Consider the following 23,503-nt stretch of genomic DNA (forward strand, 5'->3'; position numbering starts at 1 on the left):
TATATACAGAACACCTAGAAAACAAAACACCCCACTTCCTTGAAAGCATCCTGGATGTTAAAATACAAATGCTTCCCAGTGTTAATTTAGTTTACAATTTAACATGGGGCAACCTCATGTGTCAGCTTAATATTTCAAGGGACATATTTAATGAAAACCCCCGAATACATTGATTCTGGTTGCTATTACCAAAAGCCAGTTTAGAAAGCTTCAACCTACAAAGGATTTGTTTCTTGAAAGGAGGGATATAAAGGATTAGAATAAAGAAGTATAAACTTAGACATATTACATAGCATCCTTGGGTTTGAATATGTTCTCTGTTTTGTGACTACCTTTCAGCAAACTCCTGTTTCTATCATAGCTGCTCTGGAATAACAGGAGGTGATTTTTCTAATTAAGAGACATGCAAGAGCTTTGCCTTTTGTGTAACTGGCAGTTCATCAACTGATTATGCCAGCTGTGTTGGCTACAATTTTTGCTTCCATCGACCAAGTCTTAAGACTTCAGCTTGCTTTCCTGGCATGAGCATCCTACAGGGTGGTGTCCATTAGCAAGCATCGAAAGGAGACTGTGCATGCCCTCAATGTGTATGTAGCACCTCAGGAGGCGGGTGGGGAGGGGAAATGCTACACATAAGCACAAGTTACTTTTAGATGCTTGTGACAGATGCTAGAGAGTCTATTGCTGTGCTCGCTATGTTTGGAGTCTCCTTGGTGCATTTTATGCCACAGAGACAGGCAAGAAACCGTATTACTTAATGCACTGCTTTTCACATTCTTGCCGTCTGCCATAGCGCCAACGTTTCCCTTGGAGAAGCATGGGTGCTACTGCAAACCTGCACGGTCACCTAAGCAGTGTTGCAGGAGTGGCAACCCCTGGATCTTTCTGCAAGTCACCTCCGTTCTCCTGGAGGTACATGTCATAGGTCCAATCAGAGGGATGTGATTCTAAACTGATAGATCTTTCAACAGCTGGGTTCTTCTGCTCGCTGTATCTTGCAGAGAGACACTCTACTCTCTCAAGCCTCCCTGTACTTTTGAAATTATGAACCAAGAAGACTGGTGGGCGTAGGAGCTGGCTTAGGAGAGAGGACTCTAGATCAGGGCTTCCAAACTTGGGCCTCCAGCTGTTTTTGGACTACAACTCCCATCATCCCTACCTAGCAGGACCAGAGGTCAGGGATAATGGGAATTTATCCCTGACCACTGGTCCTGCTAGCTAGGGATGATGGGAGTTGTAGTCCAAAAACAGCTGGAGACCCAAGTCTGGGAAACCCTGATATAAATGGTTAGTGGGCCAAGGTTAGCAGCAGTTTAGTAAATGAGGGTTAGAACTTAGAGAAGGTGGGAAACAGGAATAAGGGGGTAGAGGAGAAGGCCAGAAACTGAGTGGGAGAAAGCTGGAAGGGCAACAAAAGCTGCCTGTCTGGCAAGAGGTGAGGATTCATATTCTGATTTCAAAAGAACAGCCACATCTTTGTCTATAGGCAAAATTGCCATCCTATCATGATAGCATGAAACCATTGATTAAAATAATTGAGCAATCATTAATTAAAATGCCATTGGTAAGAGATACCCTGCAATCAACTTCTTTTTTTAAAAAAGGGAGTTCAGTAACAGCACAATTCATTGCACGCATATTCAGAAGTAAGCCTCACTAACTTCAGTGGAGTTTATTTCCATCTTCTAGATTATTTGAGGCATGATGGTGTCTTTTGTACTGTGGCAAGAACAAAGCAGCCATGTCTGTTCCCTCAGCAAAAAATTTGTGGTGCTTTGCAGCAATAAAAATTGCATCTGTAATATACCACACAGCTAAGTCTTTACTGTCCAATACCAAATTTGCTGCAGAACTGCCGATATGGCAGTTGATGCTCAGAACCCAAGTCCCTTTTTTGCACTGTGTGTGTATAACAATGCAAACAGCACCAGGAATGCACAAGGGATGGCTTATGTTTGCTACACTGGGTCACCTGAGATTGAGCAGGAGTCCTTATTTTATCACTGACTGATAACAATTCTTTTTTCAAAACTTCCCGTTCAGCTAATAATATAATGAAGGTGTTTGGAAGAGATGACATCCAAGCTACTATCAGGCACAACACTGGCCATGTGGAATGGGTAAAGGACCAGGTACTAGCTACAAAAAAACAAATTTTACTGAAGCTAATGTAGTTCTTACCACATGTGGGGAAAACTGCAGATTTTATAAAAAGTGACAATCTGTAGGAGTCTGTCAACTCAGAAACAAGAGCCATACATTTTGATGGACTTGTCATTTCCTTGACAAACATTTTCTAGCTTTGATTAGGGTTCTTGGCTGACATATTGGACAGGCTCAATGAACTTAATGTTTGCCTGCAAGGCAAGACCTGGAATATCTTCATTGTGTTTCAGAAAGGATGGCATTCTTTTAAAAATTATGCTATGGAATAGCTCTGTGCAGCAAGATAATTTAATTTGGTTTGTCTGGGGCCTGTGTCCTAACCACATATGCCTTGTCTACTTTAAGTCGGGGAACAGGATCTTGCTGCCCCCCACAACCCATCCTCTGGGCCACATGTTGCATACAATGATGGAATGAAAAGGTCTATAGGAGGAGAGTCCAGCTGATGCAATAGTTTTTCCTGCTCAAATAGTTGGGGAAAGAGTAGATCACACAAATCAGACCTACTCAATTTAAATGGTGCACTAAACACCATTTTGTCACATCCAGCTTATGAATGTGGGGTGGCCCTTGGAGGAGGGCATGATGTTCATGTCCCACTGCACATATACTGCATGTTTTAAGATGAGATGGGCTTTGGAAATGCCAGTAAGTGAGAAACTTGTCTCATCTCGTGATTCAGCACACATATTCCTGGAGAAAAATGGCAATTAAAACAACATGATTTTAGTAGAGCTTCAGAGTAAATTTTGCCTTTGTGCAAGGGAACCTCGTCAAAGTTGGAAGTCATCCTATTTTGAGCAATTGTAAAATTACATATCATGAGCTCTCAAGTAAACTAGAATTTCCTGAGCTAGCAAGAAACAAAAATGGTTCAAATACTTGCTAAGTTTGCTTTGATGCCGTGCCAAAAATAGAACGCACTTCATGTGGTATCATCCCAGCAAATATTTCTTTGGATGAATGAAAACACAAACAAAAAACTGTTTTGGAAAACATTCTGACATATAAACTTACACATGTGTGCTAAGTAATGCCTTTTGAAAGACATTATGTCTGAACTAGCCCAGCATATTGATTAATACACATTTTGGGAATTAAAGAATCATCAGTTTGCAGAGAAAATATTAATAATTAACTCTCAGAGTCATTTACATTCAAATTAAGCTAACACCCATTATAAGTTATTAATCAAGGGGTGCTAGAAATTAAGTCCCACAAATCTACCATTCCTCAAAAAGCTTCCAATAAACACATATATTTTAACTGTACTTTCAATTATAGATTTCAATCCTGTCTTTTAAACATTAAGATCTCCTCACCTCAGTTGATGAGGGACTTAAGGTACTCAAAGCTGTTGGCAGGTTGGAGATAGTCTGTAAAACAAAGAACATTTTTTTCACATAACAAGAAAACCAATACAATTATATATTGCAGTTTATACTTACAGTATAGAAAATGAAAAATCTAACATAGTCACTGGACACAATCTAACATGTAGTTGGGCCCACTTTTTTCATTGGGATGCATTCCTCTTGTGGAACACAAATTGCTTTTAAACACAAGTTAATGCAAATGTTGAAGGTTCTATTTTAACAATAGTGGCAAAAACAGAGGCTTACCCAAAAGGTTTCAGTGGGTTGTTAGAACTTCAAGCTCTTAGGATCTGGCAAGTTAAAAACTGAGGTAAGAAAGAGCTCCAAGCCTACCACCAACTCAATCTTGTGCTGACCATCAGGAAGCTACTTTTGTCAGGCATGTTGCTAGGTCAGCCTTACCCCAACGTGCTGCAGCAGATGTTCTGGATGAGACAGCCCCTATAATCCCCAGCTAGTACAGGCCACAATCGGAGATCATGAGAGCTTACAAGGTCCCAGTCATTTGACGGACATAAGATTGGGGGGACTTGATGCTTGCTACTTTAACGGCCCTGTGGCTGAGGCCCATGACACAAGCTAATTTAGATGTATAGGTATCCCTGGAGATTGCTTCTTGGGAGAAAAGGAGTGACAAACCTAGACAGCATCTTAAAAAGCAGAGACATCACCTTGCCGACAAAGGCCCATATAGTTAAAGCTATGGTTTTCCCAGTAGTGATGTATGGAAATGAGAGCTGGACCATAAAGAAGGCTGATCACTGAAGAATTGATGCTTTTGAATTATAGTGCTGGAGGAGACTCTTGAGAGTCCCATGCAAGATCATCAAACCTATCCATTCTTAAGGAAACCAGCCCTGAGTGCTCACTGGAAGGACAGATCCTGAAGCTGAGGCTCCAATACTTTGGCCACTTCATGAGATGAGAAGAGTCCCTGGAAAAGACCCTGATGTTGGGAAAGATGGAGGGCACAAGGAGAAGGGGACGGCAGAGGACGAGATAGTTGGACTGTGTTCTCGAAGCTACCAGCATGAGTTTGACCAAACTGCGGGAGGCAGTGGAAGACAGGAGTGCCTGGCGTGCTCTGGTCCATGGGGTCACGAAGACACGACTAAACAACATCATCCCTGGAGAATGAAGATGGTGGTACTGGGGAACACTACTTTCACACACACACGTATGTATTTGCACACACACACACACACACACACACACACACACACGTATGTATTTATGTGTGTATAGGAACAAGCAGGAGATCTGAGACTCACCACCAAAGGTCCAGTCCCCGAAGAGACCTCCTGTCTTGTCCTGTGTATATTATAACAATATCAGGCCCCACAGTGGGCTTCTTACCATTCCATTTTGCCCTTTCTCCAACAACGCAACAAGTTAGTCAAGATACTGGCTTTCCCAGTGTCTTACAGAGAGTTCAATGCTCAGTGGGGATTTGGGGTTACATAGGAAGCTCCTTATACCAAGTCAGATCGTTGGTCCATCTAAGTAAGTGTTGCAAATACTGTCCAGCAGCCAGGAGTCTTTCCCAGCCCCAGCTGCAGATGCCAGGGATTCAGCCTGGGACCCTGGCCATGCTAAGGATTGCCCTCTTACCACTGAGCTACAGCCCTTATTACAGATTCTGGTCACTGCACCACACGGGCTCTGAGCTGAATCAGAATCAACTGTGACGCTGTGTAGAGACCTTAACCAACTTTGCCGTTCAACTTCAAGAGACCTGCCCAGGTCAAGGGGAGTCGCACAAGTCTTTCTAGAGAACTACCCTAATCCGCCTGTGCAAAGTGGGGGAGAATCTTCTGTTCCTCTACCCATCCACCAGCACAGTGAAAGGTCATGATCTAGTTGAAAGTTTACTCTCTTTTATGCATGTGTGTGCAAGTTTAAATGGTTTAAACCATGAACAGCTCTAAAGTGGAGAGGGAGAGAGGAAAAAATGGCCACCTGTCTGGTGATATAAAACCAATCTTCTCTTAAATGTGCCAGAATAATTTTTCTCCACCTCAACTACAGTTAAAACCTTCAGTCTATTCATTACTGTCCTTTTATAGTATTTTTATTTAATAAAACCTATTAAGACTACCATACAAATCTCTTTACTTATGCTTTTATCTTTTAACTGATCAATTTTTATATTGCTGACATCCCCTCTTCACCATTTGCTCATTTAAAAATTCATAGTACATGAGCTATGTCTCTGGAGAAAATGTCTATAAAATTTGTTACAGCTGGCAAATGTGTATGAGTCAGTGATAGCACATGACTAAATGCTTCACAGAAAATAAAACTTGTTTCTGTAGTAAGCAGAACTGTTTAAATGTTATTTATTTTTATGTTTCAAAGAAAATATATTGTGAAGTGCTGCATTGATTTAATACGCAACAGTGTCTGTGTACACGCTGTATAAGGAAAATTTATGAAACCTTTGCACAACTCCTTTAATTGAATTTTCCAAATCTCTCACCACACACAAATAATCAATATCTTCTGCAGAGAAAACCAGTCAGAATTATTGCAGTCTTTCTTTTCAATTTTGTTGTCATCAGCACATACAGAGCACCTGGATATTTGTAATGTCTGGATAGCAAGTTATTTACACCTCTTAAAATGTAATTGCTATTAAGTGACTCCAAACCAATGCACCTTTCCTTTTTATTATTTAAAATAACTATTGTACGTCTCAAAGAAGACATATTTAGGAGTACGAATTACTATACATAACACTTATATAATTAATAGTTTTCATTTCACCTGATATCTAATGTCAGGGTTTGGTTTTTTTGTAAAAAGCATTGTAGGAAGAGATCTGCAAGAAAAACACATTGTAAAAGTAATGCATCAAAGTTCATGTACAATGGCTGAATGGTAGACCTTCACATAAGGAATGCAGTTTGACAGGTCAGTGAGTGTTTGTGCACATCCGTGTGGTTGGTTGTGTATATATATCTGAAGCTTTATAGTCATATGTCTCATATGCATTTCTATGTCTGCCACCAAAGTTAATAGCTTAATATTTCATCTACATGGCATAGGATAGTAAATAATTGAAGAAGTTTGTAGTTTGCCTCCCAAGTATCTATCACACCTGTAGCTCCGGCCTGTGATGCTAAACATGCCAAAGGCTGTATTTTAAAATTCACACCCTAATTACAGCCACATATTGACACAAGTGTCTTTGGGGAAACAAAGTGTTATTTTGTTGAGATGAGAAAAACTAATCGTGCAGTATTTGTAGGTCAAAAGAATAACTGAGTTTTGACCATTTTTCTTCACAATAAGTAGTATCTCTCTACTAGACAGATTAAAGTCTCACCTGAAGCAAAAACACAAAAACACCCCACAAAAATCAATACAGCCAAAACTTTGTCTCTTACAAAATAATCTCAAGAGTGACACTGCCTTCAAGGCAACCAAGGCTGCAATCTTACACACACTTGTCTGCGAGTAAGTCCAGGGTGCCAACAGAATAATGGGTCCAATGCACTCTATGTGGATTAGGCCTTACGCCCCCTCTTGCAAAAGAGGACACAAATGGGTTTAAGCTCTGTATCCTATTTTGCAGTTGGGTTAGACAACCCCAAAACAAATTAGGGCCACACAAGTAATAGAATGTTTGACAGACTGAATGTGAACAGGTAGAGCTTTTTTTCCATACCAGAAAAGGCTTCACCTGTTGAATTTTGACCTGCCACACAGCTGTCAAAGGCAGCTCTCTGGAAGAGGAGTGGACACAAAGCCTGAGGCTTGCTCAAGGTCACCCCCATCACAACAAACCATAGTTTATCATGTCATCATAACACAGCCAGTATAAGGCAGATCCCTCTGTTCTTCACAAAAGAGCACCTAAAAAGTGCAAGGGATGAGGTAGTAACTAACAGGACTAGAGCACTTATTAGCTCTTTTCACCATTTTAAATGTCAGGCATAGGCAATATCTTCCCAATTCATCCCACAATTTTTTTATTTTGAAAATCTTTTGTTCCTTTTATAATCTTCTGGGACAACTGGACTGGAACCAAGTCACTACATCGTCACAGCAGACTGGACAACGCCCCCAAACTGTAGATTCAGATACAGTCCGCTAGCCTTCATTTGCCTACCTCTGATCTACACTGGGTGAAGGTGGGAAACTGGACAAGCTGAACCAAATCAGGTTGGAAGCAGTACATCAAAGCTGTGTAACAGAGAACAGCACTTTTTAAAGCCTGCAGAACTTTGGTGCTTTGTCTTGCATTGAACAAAAACATTTGTAAACAAATCTTTCAATCCTGGTTGATTAGGGAAGAGTTGAGTAAAAAGTCTCTTTTAGATCTAGCATTTACTGAAACCCTGCCTAAGAACCAGCAGGATAAAGGTTCGTTTTGTTTGTATTCACTCCCACAAAATGCTAAAACTGTTAAAAAGTTCCCCTTTGAAATATGCAGAGTGCAACCTACACACACATAAAGCATGCTTTGGACAGCAGCAACATGACTAGATTTCATCTCCTGGCAGCTGCTCTCAAGTTTGCTTACATTCTCTTCAAAAAACATTTTGTTTACTGTAAATGCTAGTCATGGGCAAACAATGGGCCCATTTTTTATGTTGCTAATGCAGAATGATATACTAAGATCTACATAATGCTGCCCATTGACAAAGGAATGTTCTGAATTAAGTTGTTTTAAGTAGAGGCTGTTTATGTAAAGTAAATAAATTTCATGCCTTACCATGTGATGATAATGTGACATTCCATCTGTATCAAGCCAAAGAATAGTCATAGGTTTCATGTCCTGAGCATAACTAATTAAAAATAATTATGGAAAACCACATCCAAAAGTAAAAAAGCTAAATAAAGAAGACAGTCTTTCTCCAGCCTTTATTTTCATTAGGACAGCAGAAGGGATCAAAGTTCCCATCCAAGAAGTATTTATTATATTGTTAACATGCTAAAAGTGCGTCATTTTGACCCATATGATTTCAGAGTCATACTAAATTTTACTGCTTGGGTCATTAGTGTTACAAATGGAAGAAACATTATGATGCAGCATGTTTAACTGTTGTTCTTGAGCACAAATAAGGCTATATGGTTGCTTTACTTAGAAAGCGACTAAAGATGCTTAGTATACCATGGTGCTGGTTTCTGTGGGCTTCATTAGGCGAAGAAGAGAGTGGGAGAATTTGTAAGTGAAACCAACTTCAGAACGAGTAAGAATTCCGCCAAATGAAAATTCCTTAAGCAAACTCGCTCTTCTTTCCTGGTTTTCTGCAGCCCAACTTGACGGTTTTCTAAACTTGCAGCTGTAAGGATTCTTGTTTGTGACCAAGATTAGATTTCCCAGCTTAAAATTGGTCACGGATATTCTAGCGATCGGTTTCCAGACAGTAGCTTGGATCCAGACGTTGCTCCCATCAGCAAGCTCATCCCCTGCATGGAGTTCTGCTTGGGGACACTTGGGGAAAGTGGGAGAGAGGCAGGGCTGGCCCACCCATATAGCAAGGTGAGGTGACTGCCTCAAGTGGCAAGATCCACAGGGGAAGGATCCACAGGGATAGACCCAGCCTCCAAGGAATGCATTGCTCACTGCTGTGGCAGTGGCTGCAGCAACAACACATAGAGCATACTCCTTGGAGGCTGGATCTGACACCTCCTCAGCATACCCCCCACCCCAATGCCTTCTCTACAGTGTCCTCTTGGCGAATAGGAGGTGCTGCTGGACTCCTCCCATCCTTGTTCCTTGTTCCCATGAATTTCACTCATCTCTTCTTCCTTGGCAGGGGAGGAGCACCATTTTGTGCTTCGCCTCAGCTGCCAAAATGTCTTGGGCAGGCCTGGAGAGGGGACTTTTGTTGATTATTCTTTCTGCTTGCACCCTCTGATAGTTAGGGGATCCTCCGAAAAGAGTAGGGGCTGCAGGGCAAATCAGCAAAATGGTCTTCCCCTCTCTTTCACTGGATCAACTCATCTAAAAAGATTTGAATTTAACCCGTATATGTTTATTCTGACTTACCCCTCGTATTACAAAGACATGGAGATGGGAAAGTACTGCTTCTCTGTGCTATCATTATTTACATACCTAGATCCATATGTGCAATTGCTACCTTGGATTTTGAAAGCAATAATCTCATAGCTCTGGTTTATATACACAGGCACCATTACAACAGATATTAAGTAGGCCTGGTATGTGGCCCAATGCAATTTTGTTCCCCTAACCAGTTGTAGTCTTGCATAAACTCAACTCTGTTCCACTCAGAGGCAGTAATTGCTACTGTGATGTTCTAAACTTCAAAGTTAAAAAAAAGAAGACGATAACTAAAGTCTATATATTACATTAAAGAGAGAAACAGCTCTTTTCAACCATCCTATGAACTGATACAAGGCAATTTTTAAACGTACATAATAAGGAGGTGGGGAGAAACCAAGGAAAGAAAGTCATTTGTTTACTCCATGTTAAAGATAAAGAATGAGAAAACACCACTCAACACAACTGACACTTGGCAAGCTAAGTCTTCATCGTTAAAATGTCCTTTATTCTGCTTCTTTTAAAAACTAAATCATAAACCACGAGGGAAAATTAATCTACTTGATCAAGATGTGTGGCTGCCTGTCTGGCATCAAGAACACACTGCTGAGCTACAGAGATTTCACTTCATATCGATATAAATGCTAAATGACTTCAAGCTTAGGAGGAAGTATTGCCTTGAGTTTAAGGCACAGGACCAGGAGTCAGCTGTCGTCTCATTTCATACTTTACCTGGGTGGGCAGACAAGCCACTCATCTTTTCAGCATTTACCCACAACTTTGTAGTGAAAGACACAGGCACCTTCTCTGTTCCAGCTGGTGGCCTGGTCTATATTCATACCCATTCCCCCAAATGTGCTTACCTAGCTGGCACAGTGCGAAAGCTCTCATTTTACTACAAAGCTTTGTTACTACATTTCTGAACATTTTGGGGAAAGGCTACAATGGGACAGTGTTACCCACTCGCAGAGAGGAGGAACAATTCCTCCTGGGAGAGCCACTGATTTACATGACCCCATGGCAGAATAGTAAAATGGCATGGATGTAGTAAACTCATCTGCAAGGCTGGTGCATTACATGATAACACAATGCGCATTTAGAAAAGTGTTTTTGGAAACTCAGTCAAGTTTAATTTAAAAGCTTAAAAAAAAATCTCTGCCAAAGGGGTGGGTGTTCCACAGGATTTCATGGAAGTAGCTGGTAAATTTAATCTGCTCGAAAGCTCATTCTAAGCCACTCATTCGCAGAATACCAAAACCATAATGTGCCTGTTCTCCAAGAGATGCCTATGCCCCATATCAGACAAGCCGTGACGTCAATGATGCGCCTCCTCTGTTTAATGCAAGGCATGTTCTTAAGCACCTCGCCGAAATGGGACTTTGTAAAATAGAGATCATATGTCTCTGGGATGTGGCAAGGCTGTATTCATAAATGTTTGCAAAGTACGCTCAGGTCCTCCGGTAATAGACACTAGAGAAATATTATTATCATTATTAAAGCCTTGAGATACATCAAGGCTTTATAGTTCACTCAAAAGCCTACACCTAAGACAAGGTGATGCGGATAAGGAAGAAAATGTAAAAAATATAAAAAATAAAATAAACATGGAGGCAGTTCATATCTAGAGAGTTAAAATAAAGCTTCTTCTCAAACTGGTAGGGTGCTCACATGCCAATACCAAGAACAGTTCTGACTACCATCCTGTGCCCAGTAACTCAGATTGACAAGTTAAAGATATATTACTGGGCAAAATCTGCAGCCTTAACTTTTTTAATGGGGCTGACTAGTAAATGGGGCTCAGTCTTTCCCCAAAGCCAGATCTGAGGCCAAACCATCTTCAGAGTGCATACTCCTAACCACTGCATGGATAACTCTGCCTCCCAGGAGTTGAGTGCAGCACCCACACAGACCAAGGGGGGGGGGGGAGTTGACATAATCCACAATAGTTCCATCATTCTCACCACAAGGTCAGTATGCTCTGGATCTGGATTTGAGAATTTGTTCTTGGTTCTGGGCCAGAAAGAGAGACTATGTATGTTGCTGGTGTACTGCCCACAAAGCTGTTTCATTGAGCTAACGGTGAAGGCGAATTAATAAATACCCCTTAGGGACATTGTATGGACACCTTAACATAAGATAAATGCTGGTGTCCATTTCACCTTTTGTGCAGGCAAGCAAATCACTTAGCAATTGTGGCTTCCTATCTTTTGCAAACACTTCAAAATAGAGAGGTATGTATCTGTCACCCGTTATGGCAGACGGCTGGTTCTCCTCCACTGCAGCTCCTTCTGGTGTCACAGCCAACAGAAGTGCAACTGATGTCCCCCCTTGGAGCCATGCCTTTTCTGCAATTGTACCCTTTATATGGAATCATTTTCCTCCTGAACGTAGGCAGGCAGGCACCATCTTTTATTCTATTTCAGCATCTCTTTAAACCACACTTATTTAACCAGGACTCTGAAGATGTGCAATTCCACTTTTTGTTCTTACTCCCCACCCCCGCCTGCTGCAGCTGAATTTTAGCCTCTATACTGTTGTGCTTTTTAATAGTTTATCATTTTTATCTTGCTTATTTTTAATATGAACACCACCGGGAGACTTCAGTAAAAAGGTGGTATATAAAAACATATCAAATAAATGCATTTTTAAAATGCAGTTTGTTCAGTTAGGCACTTTTGTAATCTGAAAGCGGCGGGTGGGGGGGGAGTCTTTATCTTGCCAACAGCTTAAATGTCATACAACCAAAGAGAGGGCAAGAGACCTAATTTTGCTGAAAAAAACACAAATCTGATACGGTCTCTTGCAAAAGGCCTTTTCAAGTCTTTCAGAAGAAGTTTGCTAAATGGACCCCTTTGACAACTGTTTGCAATCAAAACAAATAATATGGGGGAGTTACCTTGGGCAGGCTGTCTTGCATTGGTTCTTCTTAGCAGTTTTCCTGCTTGCTTTACTGAGGAACAAAATATATTTAGATATTGTGAGAACTCTACTCATGTGATGCTAATATAGAAAATTGGTACAAATGTGTTTTTTCTCTAATGTTCCAGGAAATTTTTTATTTAAAGAAAATACTGGATTGAATTCATAATTCCTCAAGCAGAGTTCTACTCCTAGATCAGGGCACTCCCAGATCTCTGCTCTCCCTTTCCCCTGAAAACCTTTGTACATCGGAAAAATCAGAAGAAAACAATCACCTCCCTTTTTCTCACACACACCTCTGTAGACAAAAGTTCTGCTAAATCTTTTTGGACATGGCTAGCAGCAGAGTGCAATCCTAAACACACTTACTAGGGAGCAAGTCCCATTGAATAAAGTGGGACTTTCTTCTGAGTAAGACACACTGGATTGTTAGGCCAAAAGTAAAACTAATGTTACCCCTCAATACCTTCATTAAACAACAGGCTCAGGACACATCACTGTGGCACCTAACTTCTCACCCAACTTGAAGAGGAACCATTAGTGGGAAGTCTTTTGGTTTAGTTAAGTCAACCAGCTACAAATCCACCTAACACTTACCTCGTCCAGCCCACATTTTAGCAGCTTCTCTGCAATGTTATTATGCAGGACTTTGTCAAAAGCCTTACTGAAATCAAGATACACTACGTCCACAGCATACCCCTGATCCACCAAGCTTGTAATGCCATAAAAAAAAGAAAAGAAATGAAATTGGTCCAGCATGACTTGTTTTTGAGAAGCCCACTCTGGGTCTTAGTAATCATAGCATCCTTTTCTAAGTGTTCACAGACTGATCACTAAATTATCAGTTCTAGGCCAAGCAAAACACTCAAAGAGGATGTGAAACAGGCTGAAGGGCAAGGGCAAGGGCATGGTGTTGGGAGAGTCATGAGGGCCAGACAGAGGCTTGGAGGGCCACATTTGGCACTTGGGCCTGAGGCTCCCTACTCCTGCTTATAGTAACTTGGATATAGAGACCCATAATATAAATTCACTTGAGTTATACCAAGAGTGATCTGTATTGTTACCACTTATCAATTATTTGTTTGCTTAATTATGTTGCTTAATATGAAGTACTTAATATGGAAAGTAATCTGTATTTCTGCAATACGTAATATTTCTAGGACACCTAGGCATGCTCATATAAAGCAAAAATTAAATATGTGAAAGGATGCATATTAATTATTTCACAAAAAGGAAATTATGAAAAGTCCTTCTTACTTAGCTTTCTGGTTTTGCTCACTTCGCCTTTCAAGTTACCAGCGGTCTCTGAAACACCGATAATATTTTCAAGCTCTCTGGTGCCCTCTAAAGCCTGAAAAAATATATATTTTTAAAAAAGCTAAATCTTAATGTCAAATCTTCTAACAAAACAGAACTCTTAAAACCTCCCACTCTTTCTGCATCTTTAGTTTAAATGGCTGAAAAAAATTCTATATTACTAATATTTGATATTGGAAATGGAATGCTTCTGTATGCACAGTACGATCAACAGGTGTGAAGTTGAAAGCCTTGTCGCATCCCCACAATCTGAGCACATTATCACCGAAGGACACCAGCAGGCTGCCACTTTGCCTTTTCAGACTGACTGCTTACCTGAATCCTGGTCAGTTCCCCTAGTTTACCCCAACCACTCTGTATCTGGCCATGCCTTTCAATCAAAGGAAGTGTTGCCCTGACTTTGGCTTCTAGCCTGGATCTCAGAATCCATCCCAGTCTACCACCTCTGCTTTCTTTCCAGCCCTTAGGACACGACCCCACCAGGATTCAAGTACAGAGTGGCGGGCAAAACAGGTGCCCTTAGAATACTCATAGGCAGTGGTGTAGCGTGGGGGGTGCAGGGGGGGCCGGCCGCACCGGGCGCAACATCTGGGGGTTAGGGTTAGGGGGCGCAAATCCACGGGTTAGGGGGCGCAAATTACTTGCCTTGCCCCGGGTCCTGACAACCCACGCTACGCCACTGCTCATAGGTGTGACCTCGTGAGGCAAATAGCTGAAGAGGGGCAGTTTAAACCAGGAAACAGATATCAGGGAAAGTGTTAACACACTTCTTTAAAAAAATAAAACTGTGGGAGATGCATGATCAAACTCCACAATCACACCTAGTTTGATCCTCACAGTGGAATCAGAAAACCAACTATCTTGCTGGGTACAGGGTGGAGACTGATCTGAGAGAACAACAGTAGCTAATAAAATTATAGGTATTGTCAGGTGTGGGCAAACTTTTTGGCCCAGTAGGCCAATTAGTTATCTGTCCCGTGGGCTAACTTCCACCCACCTGTCAAAGTCTCTTGCATAACACTTTCCAAGTGCCCATCTGCCAGGTGGTTGTTGGATGCCTGGGGACTGCAGCTCAAGGGCTTTCTGCAGAGATAAGCTGCACAATCATGTTGTCAGCTGCACAGATGATGCAGCTCCATCTCTACCTGCCCTGCACATGACGTCACATATGAAAAATAGGCTAGGGAAAACAGCCTTGCAAGCCAAATTTGATCGGTGGACCAGAAGCTCCCCACCCCTGCTCTATAATGAAGTTTGCAACAATTGAGAAGAAAGAAAGAAAGAATCAAGGATCAAGATGGGGGACAACAGACCTGTAAATTGGTTAGGTTTTGTCTGATTTTCATAAATCTGCCCAGAGAATCTTCAACTTCAGATTGCAGTATTAATAGTCTTAAGGAAAGAGGGAAACAAGGAATTATTTAAATTGATGGCATAATTTCTGAAACAAGAAGAAAAATGAATAAAAACCAAGTAACACTGATATAGCTTTGCCGGCAACATCCCTCCCCTGGCTGTGAAATACTGTAACTTGTTGGTATATAACAGGTAAATAAGTCTAGGGTTTATCGTATATCAACCAGTAGCGAAATGCATACATTTCTAGCATGTCTAATTATACTAATTTCCCATCATTATCTTACCTCCTCCCTAAACTCCAGCACAGAGAGTCAGCTCCACCCACTTCCCATTGATAGTGCAAAGAAACCCATCAATACTCCTGCACAAGATTTCAGCCCAGTCCTACACATGGGACTCTTTAGGACAGGGTTTCCCAAACCTAGGCCTTTGGAGTACAGCTCCCATCATCTCTAGCCAGCAGTACCAGTGGTCAAGGATGATGGGGATTGTAGTCCAAAAACGGCTGGAGCACAAGTTTGGGAAGCCCTGCTTTAGGAGACAGTAGAAAGCAGATCAGGAATGGAAGGGGGGGGGGAGAGAAGTGGAAAAACCAGTAGGATCATCCAAAAGGCTAGAGAGTGCACCAAAAGCACAAGATTGCATGAATAAATAAAGCAAAAGGATGAAGGCAGATTAACTAGCAATGTAACTTTTTCTCTTATAGAACAGATCTTCATTGGAGTGACATAAGCCTGAAACAACTGAAGCAGTGCCGTAGCACCAGGCAGCTCATTGTATAGACAGACAAATTGTATAGAATAAATTCTGGGAAAACTGGCTGCCATTTCTAAAATATTGTCAGGAAAATAATGACCTCCCACAAAAACAAATTCAAGTAGGTTTTGAATTTTTTTAAGAAGAATTTTTGTGATTTTATGTTAATCTGCATTTACCTGTGTAACATTGTGATAGAAAACAAACATTTCTTAGGGTTTTTTAAAACTCAGTTTTGTTGATAATTAATAATTGCAAAAGGACTAAATATAAATTACTCCCCAATATTGCTACAGCAGAAACAGCTTTCCTAGAGGCTCTGTTGCAATTAAATTTGTGCCTCTTCATGCTTGGTTTAAACTATAGAATTAGGTAACATTACTTTTCATAGTCTTCCATTTCAGGATGCCCCCTTCTGGGTGATCTGATTAGCAAGTTACTGCATTTCTCTCTGTTTCCTAGGAATAAGACAATCAAGAAATAAGAATTAACACTATAATCATCTTGTAATTGAAAACAAAAATCCAAACAGTATAAAGATTTACCACACTCTGCATGAAAAATAAACATGAACTATTTTCTCTATTCCCACCCCCCTTTTCATTACAAATGCACTGTAACCTGACATTTAATTAATTACAGCTTTTCCATTATAAACATCTTATGTTAGAAAGGAAAGCTACAAATACAAAAATAGAAATGGTAAAGTTAATACTACTACTAACCGATTTAAGAGGTTAAAAAATTCCCAACATTCATTTCACTCCATAGAAATGTAAGATTGTTGGCAAATGCAAGATATTATGTATTATTAATTTGGATGCTAGGTATATGAAAATATATGAAAGAACATGCTCAATAACCACTATAATTTCCATTTGAAATTATTTATTTACTAACCAAAGTTATATAGCAGCCCCATAAGATCAAACTCACAAAAAACACAGAACAATTGAAAACACTACTCTGAAGGATCCTACGTAGTAACATGAGAATGGTGCAAGGGACTGCAAGAGAAAAGAGTGAGGAGCAGAAAATGCCATCCTTGCCCAGTACGCTAATGGGGGCCTGCAATGGATCCCAGCGCTCCCTGCTAAGAGAATGAGCCCTTTTGCAGAGGGTTGCTATGCAGTGCAATTGGCCTTAATATTGTTCCCTGTACATCTCAATGTTCAACAAAACTATATATATATATATATATATATATATATATATATATATATATATATGAGAGAGATTTTACTGGATTTTGTATTCGATCTCATTGTGAAGGCTCAAGGATAGGGGACAGACCAAAACAAATAGTGTAAATGAAAAAGCCCTTAGGGGTATGGGTGGGTGTGTGGGTGTGTGTGTGTGTGTGTGTGTTTCAGGTCAAAATACCTATTCATTTACATTTACTGTAATAACAAGTGCAACTTGTATAATTGCACTTATATATATATATATCAACAATAAAGCAGTGTTAACACTGCTGCAAGATAAAAAGAAAACATTAAATATAGAGGAGACAACTCAGAATTCTAAGTCCTTACCACCATTTTGTAGCTTGGTGAAACTAGAAAAGGAAAGCTATTCCTACTTTACTGAATAATTATCCATCTAAATGTCAGCTGCGGACACGTGATCTCTCTTTTTATGTGCAAAAGGACTGTTCCCTTATGCCCATATTTAATTACAATATGGAAATATAGCACACACTCACCTTTGCCTTTGACATCCCAGCACACAGGCGTTTTACTCCTTCAGGCATTTCCCCCCTTTTTTTGTCAGAAATGGCATGTGAAAAAATCCAACAGATTTTTTTCCTGTTTCACTTTCTCCCTCCCTCCCACAAACACAGAATCACATATGAACAGCGAAAGTAAAACTCATATAAAATCATCAATAAAAGATTGGCTTGGGAAGTGGGGAGATAACAGCATTTGGAGTTTTCAGGTTGTATGTATGCTGCACTGCTTTAAAATGTCAGTTTTCAGTTAATAGGGGAGGGTCAGCAGAGCAAAGATGCGCTTTCACAAATGGACATATTGTGTTTTTTCTCCTACAAGCAACTGGCTGCTTTGTGTAAAATGGCTGTATTTTGCAAAACGGCCTGTGATATTCAATCAAATACAGATAGTGTCTCAGTAAAAGTATCTAGACCAAGTAATATGGATTCCTAAACCAGGTCCTCTGCTTTCTCTTCTTCACCTCAACAGTAACTCCTTTCTTGTATTATTCTGTGAAATTAAATCAAAATGCATTTCTCATCTTTTGCTAAAACAACAACACCCAAATTATTTGAGGGCAAGAGCAACACTTTAGCATACCTAGAAGACTGTTAGGTTTTCAAGTACTGGCAAAATGTGCTTGGTTCTGAACCAAGTTATGCACTGAGAACTTTAGACCATCATCCTAGAGAGAGTTTGTGGTTGGTGTGCCCTGTTGAAATAAATGGGACAATGCCTTGCACATTCTGACTGCAACAGAAGGGTAGAGCACAACTTTTCTAAATAAAGAAGATAGTCCTAATGGCTTATAGGAATTCCTCAGATCATTTTTTATGGATTGGGGATTCACTGCAATAGTCCTCCTCTTTTCTAGACCTTTACTGATGCTAAAGAGGAAAACAATGTGTGGGATACAGGAAGCAAATGCAGCTGCTTCTAGCAGAGTCAAGGACAGGAAGCAGAGAGTAAGGATAAATGGACACTTCTCCCAGCAAAGGAATATAAGGTTAAACTGTGGAATTGCCTAGCATAAGTAGTAACACCCACAAACTTCAAAAAAGGTTCCAAAATCGATGGAAGATAAGGTTATCAGTGGCTATATACTAACTCCATGATCCCAAGCCCCAGGCCTCTTACTACCAGTCACTGGAAAACAACAATGCAAATCAGATATTGTCCTGCTTTTGGCATCTGGTTGGTCACTGCGGGAAAAGAATGCTGGACAAAACAGGCCACTAGTCTGTTCCACTAGGGCTCTTCTCATTTTCTTATGAGATAAGCGTTTTGAATTTTTTTAAATTATGCCTTGTTGAACACCAAGATGCATGGAGAACAATATTAAGGCAAATTGCACTCAATAGCCACTAGCCATCTGCAAATGGAAGGATGCCTTCTGTTGACAGAGAGAGACGGGATCCAGTAAAGACTCCCAAGTGGAGGATCCTTCAGGGCAGATTTTCCACAAGCAAGAGTGGAGTGGAGAAGAGGGAACCATACTATGGTAGAAGTGCTTCATTAGTGGAACAGATGCTCCCACCAATGATGACTTAGTTGAGATATAAACCTTTGTGCTACCATGTTCTGCAAATGTTCACTGTAAAGAACTTGCATAAGCCTGAAAAAGATTGTGCATGTATGATGATGTAGATTGATGATAAAAGGTTAGAAGGTTTGCACAAGATCAGACACACAGACAAATTAATGCAGGGTTCAGCATTGTTAAAATATGATTAGCCATCATTACAGGGCTCAGTGTTAGAGCATATAATTTGAATGCAGAAGGTCCCAGGTTCAACCCTCACCATTTCTTATCAGGGCTGGGTGGGATCCCTGCCTGAAACCTTGGAGATCTGCTGCCAGGCAGTGTGGTCACCACTGAGCTAGGGGGACCGGTGGTCAGACTCCACACAAGGCAGCACCCTCAGTTCCATTGCACACTTCTTTACTTGCCCCAATACAGATGTCAAACCTGTTAAATGTTATCATAGCAAGTTTCAAAGGGCAGGGAACTAGTAACAGCACAAACCCGCTGGATTAACAAACTCTGCCCACTCTACACAGTGAGAAATTTGGTTCCATTAAATTCAATGCCTGATTCCAGTTGTGTAGCTGGGGGGGGGGGGGCGGAGGGCGGGTTGCACTGGGCCAGTATGTTTCTAAGCACAATTCAAAGTGTTGGTGCTGACCTTTAAAGCCCTAAACGGCCTCAGCCTCGGCCCAGTATACCTGAAGGAGCGTCTCCACCCCCATCATTCAATGCAGACACTGAGGTCCAGTGCCGAGGGCCTTCTGCCGGTTCCCTCACTGTGAGAAGCGAAGTAAAAGGAACCAGGCAGAGGGCCTTCTCAGTCGTGGCACCCGCCCTGTGAAACGCCCTCCTATCAGATGTCAAAGAAATAAACAACTATCTGACGTTTAGAAGACATCTGAAGGCAGCCCTGTTTTTAATGACTGGGTGTTTTAAGGTATTTTTAATCGTTTGTTGGAAGCCACCCAGAGTGGCTGGGGAAACCCAGCCAGATGGGCAGAGTATAAATAATAAATTATTATTATTATTATTATTATTATTATTATTATTATTATTATTATTATGGCAGCACTTACATTGGGGGCGGCACACCGAAGCCCAAGATGATGCCCACGTCCAGGTGCCCCAGAGCACAGTGTGCTGCTCCCCAAAGCACCGCAGCCCAGGGCTGTGCTCACAGGGTGTTGAGCTGCTGCATTTCCCCCAGCCGCAGGAGGGTGGCCAAGAAGGACGCAACTGGCATGTGCTGGCCCCGCGAGCAGCACAGAGCCAGCATCGTGCCTGAGCCATTGTGTCTCTCCTGGGAGTGGCTCGGGCAGCTACAGACCCCTTGTTGCCCAAAAAAGCAGCGTAGGGCCGGCCTCTGCCCACCACTTGCCCCTCAGCCAACCTCCAGCTGGGGGGGAGGCAGCGGTTAGACTCCATGCAGGCTCTGCGCTGCTTGTAAAAGCAACGCAGGCCCACAGGGCGCCCAAACGAAACACGTCAGCTCAGGCACTAGGACTCTGGCAGCATGCCCTGCCCTGCCAACAGCTTGCCATGCCCCCCATGCACAGAACACACACGCCGCCCCAGGCGCCCAAGCGGCTAGCTATGCCACTGCTTGATTCTCTTCAGTGAGCAAAAGTAAGCAAAACTAGTCAGAGGAGAATTGTTGAAGATGTTTGTGAAGGCTGCAGAAAAGTTGGACTTTACCATAAAGATCCAAATTCATATTCGTGGGTGGGTGGGTGGAAGGAATCAGAATTACCGAGCAAGACATAAATTACTAAATCAAGAATTTGACTTGGTCAATAACCAGAAAAATTCTGCAGTAAGTAGGAGAGAATGTTCAACTAACCATTTGATAGACCATTTCCATGCTCTTGTACATTATTGCTCCTGGGAGTTGAAAAAGGACTGATTGGGCACGTTCCTGTTGTTGGTGAATAAGACTTGAGATTCTTCTTACTCTTTGGCAATGGTGTTGCAGACACCTAAAGAATAATAAATGGTAACAAAACAACCTGTACAGGATTATTATGCAGTGTAAAGCACATTCATATTTTCCTTTTCAACCTTCACAATATCCAATTCTGCCTTTTTATTTCTAGTCAAGGCAGGCTATAGAATGCTCCTATAACAGACGTGAGGAATCATGCCTCTCAGTGCATTTTTAGGTATCCCACACATTTTAACACTTCAAAGCTCAAGTTCCAAGAACAAACTATGCTTCTTGTCCTTGTGCTGGTAACATGAGTCTCACATTTAGTCCTTTATCCAAACAAAAAAGAATCAAATGATTTTCAAGCCCACCCATCTATTCCAAGGGACTAACACAAGATGTTAACTTTTTGTTTAACAATTCCTGATGAAGGAAAATAGCTACAACACTCAGGGCCATCTATCACATTAGTGGAAAGAACAATCAAATTAAATGAGCAAACTACCTCTCATGTTCCAACTGAAATGGTCTTTTAGAAAGGCGGCTCTGAAAGGTGAAGCTATATAAATAGCACAAAGCTTGCCTTATAGCAGGGGTGAGAGAACTATGGCCTTCCAGATGTTGCTGAACTCCAACTCCCATCAGCCTAAGTGCAAATGGCCAATGGTCAATAATTAAATAAGTTGTGATCCAAGAACATCTGGAAGACCACAAGTTCCCCATCCTTGCCCTACAGTAAAACACTGTTGCTACTTAATACTCCGAAACTATGACTGTAAATGCTCGGTGATTCCAAATTTTGGGGGCGGGTGGCGCTGTGGTCTAAACCACTGAGTCTCTTGGGGTTGCTGATCAGAAGGTCGCTGGTTTGAATCCACGTGATGGGGTGAGCTCCCATTGCTCTGTCCCAGCTTCTGCCAACCTAGCAGTTCAAAAGCATGCCAGTGCAAGTAGATAAATAGGTACCGCTGCGGCGGAAAGGTAAACAATGTTTCCATGCGCTCTGGCTTCCATCACGGTGTTCTGTTGAGCCAGAAGTGGTTTAATAATGCTGGCCACATGACCCAGAAAGTTGTCTGTGGATAAACGCCGGCTCCCTCGGCCTGAAGCAAGATGAGTGCCGCACTTCATAGTCACCTTTGACTGAACTTAACCATCCAAGGCTCCTTGACCTTTACATGTTTTGTATAAATACTAGGTTTGGTGTGAACAGATTAGTGGATTAGTCTACCAATCCTCAACTTATGACACAGCAGCCTTGTATTTAAACCACTAGCTTAGAAGTAATAGGCAGTAAGAAACTGCATGTAGACAAGTGAGCAGGCTGGTGAAAAAAGGATGGAGAGCTTCATCCCTCCCTCTGCACTGAGCACAGATGCCAAGTGGACTGCCAGAGAAGGAAATCCCCTCTTTCATGACTAATACAAGGCTACTGCAAGAAGGGCAGAGCTTGCCTTCCCTCCTCTGCCAACCCTCAGCAGAATAATAAATTTTTCTCCCCTCCCCCCTCTTTTTTTTGCAAACTAGAGACTTCTGTGGTCTCATTTATAAGGCTGCAATATAGCCATATTCTGCTGAATTGCTTGTGGCCTATTTGGGTGACTCCATAGATGTAGGCCTAATGTAAACATCACCCATGCAGTGGATCCTACGTCACATCAGCAAAATCTGAATGAAAGCATCACTTGGGAACTAGCCACGTTAAGCCCCATGAGTCACCAGAGGGGTGCGGCATGGCTCTTCCCAAATGACCCACTCATCAGAAGAATCCCTGCCAACAGTATGGCACGAGGTGCAGAAAATGTGCTACACCTGGAGTAAGTTAAAAATATATATTTACCGTAAGTATTTTGCAGACTGATAGATTGGTGTTACTTATAACCCGATTCTAAAACAAATCTTCCAAAGCAAACTTGAGTTAAAAGAAATATACTATTAGCAACAAGGCAATCAGGTAAAACACTAAAAATATACCGATCAGACAGCTGTAAAGTCACAAGTTCAGGTATACTGGAGTACTGTTTGCACAGGACTATGGAGTTGGAGTCCCTGGGAGCCTTCCCATGGAAGCTTGCCTGACACCATCTTTGGGCTCTTTTCAACATCAGGTACTTATGTAATAATAATAATCATAATCATAATAATAATTTATACCCCGCCCTCCCCAGCCAAGGCCGGGCTCAGAGCAGCTAGTGTGGACCCTTCAATTTTAAGTCTGTGTCTTCATTTGGGGGGATGTAGTAGGTTTGGTTTTTGTTGTATTTTTTACTTTATGGTTTTATGTTGTATTTAAATTGTTGTTAGGGATTTTACTTATTTATTGTAACCCAGCCCAAAACGTTTATTGTTATGTGGCAGCATACAGATGCCATAAGTAAATAAACCAAAGGAATAATTACCGTATTTTTTGCACCATAACACTCACTTTTTTCC

The 23,503-nt window shown here is 41.4% G+C and overlaps 1 protein-coding gene across 4 annotated transcripts in view; it reads right to left on the reverse strand.

The window, feature by feature from the left end:
• ITGB3BP (integrin subunit beta 3 binding protein) overlaps nt 1–23,503 on the reverse strand; it is a 43,527-nt gene that overhangs the window by 3,845 nt on the left and 16,179 nt on the right. For 2 of the 4 annotated variants that reach the window (XM_081193894.1, XM_081193896.1), the window contains exons 3-9: nt 20,987–21,122; nt 16,289–16,364; nt 15,105–15,183; nt 13,732–13,825; nt 12,452–12,505; nt 7,657–7,730; nt 3,489–3,542 (exon numbers count right to left, since the gene is read on the reverse strand). In XM_081193894.1, coding sequence (XP_081050020.1) covers nt 3,489–3,542; nt 7,657–7,730; nt 12,452–12,505; nt 13,732–13,825; nt 15,105–15,183; nt 16,289–16,364; nt 20,987–21,122 — 567 coding nt within the window. Of the gene's footprint in view, nt 1–3,488; nt 3,543–7,656; nt 7,731–8,262; nt 8,289–12,451; nt 12,506–13,731; nt 13,826–15,104; nt 15,184–16,288; nt 16,365–20,986; nt 21,123–23,503 lie in introns of all 4 variants that reach the window. The other 2 variants (XM_081193893.1, XM_081193895.1) reach the window with 2 other exon arrangements.

Source organism: Podarcis bocagei (assembly GCF_964188305.1).
Source record: "Podarcis bocagei genome assembly, chromosome: 5".
Taxonomy (NCBI): domain Eukaryota; kingdom Metazoa; phylum Chordata; class Lepidosauria; order Squamata; family Lacertidae; genus Podarcis; species Podarcis bocagei.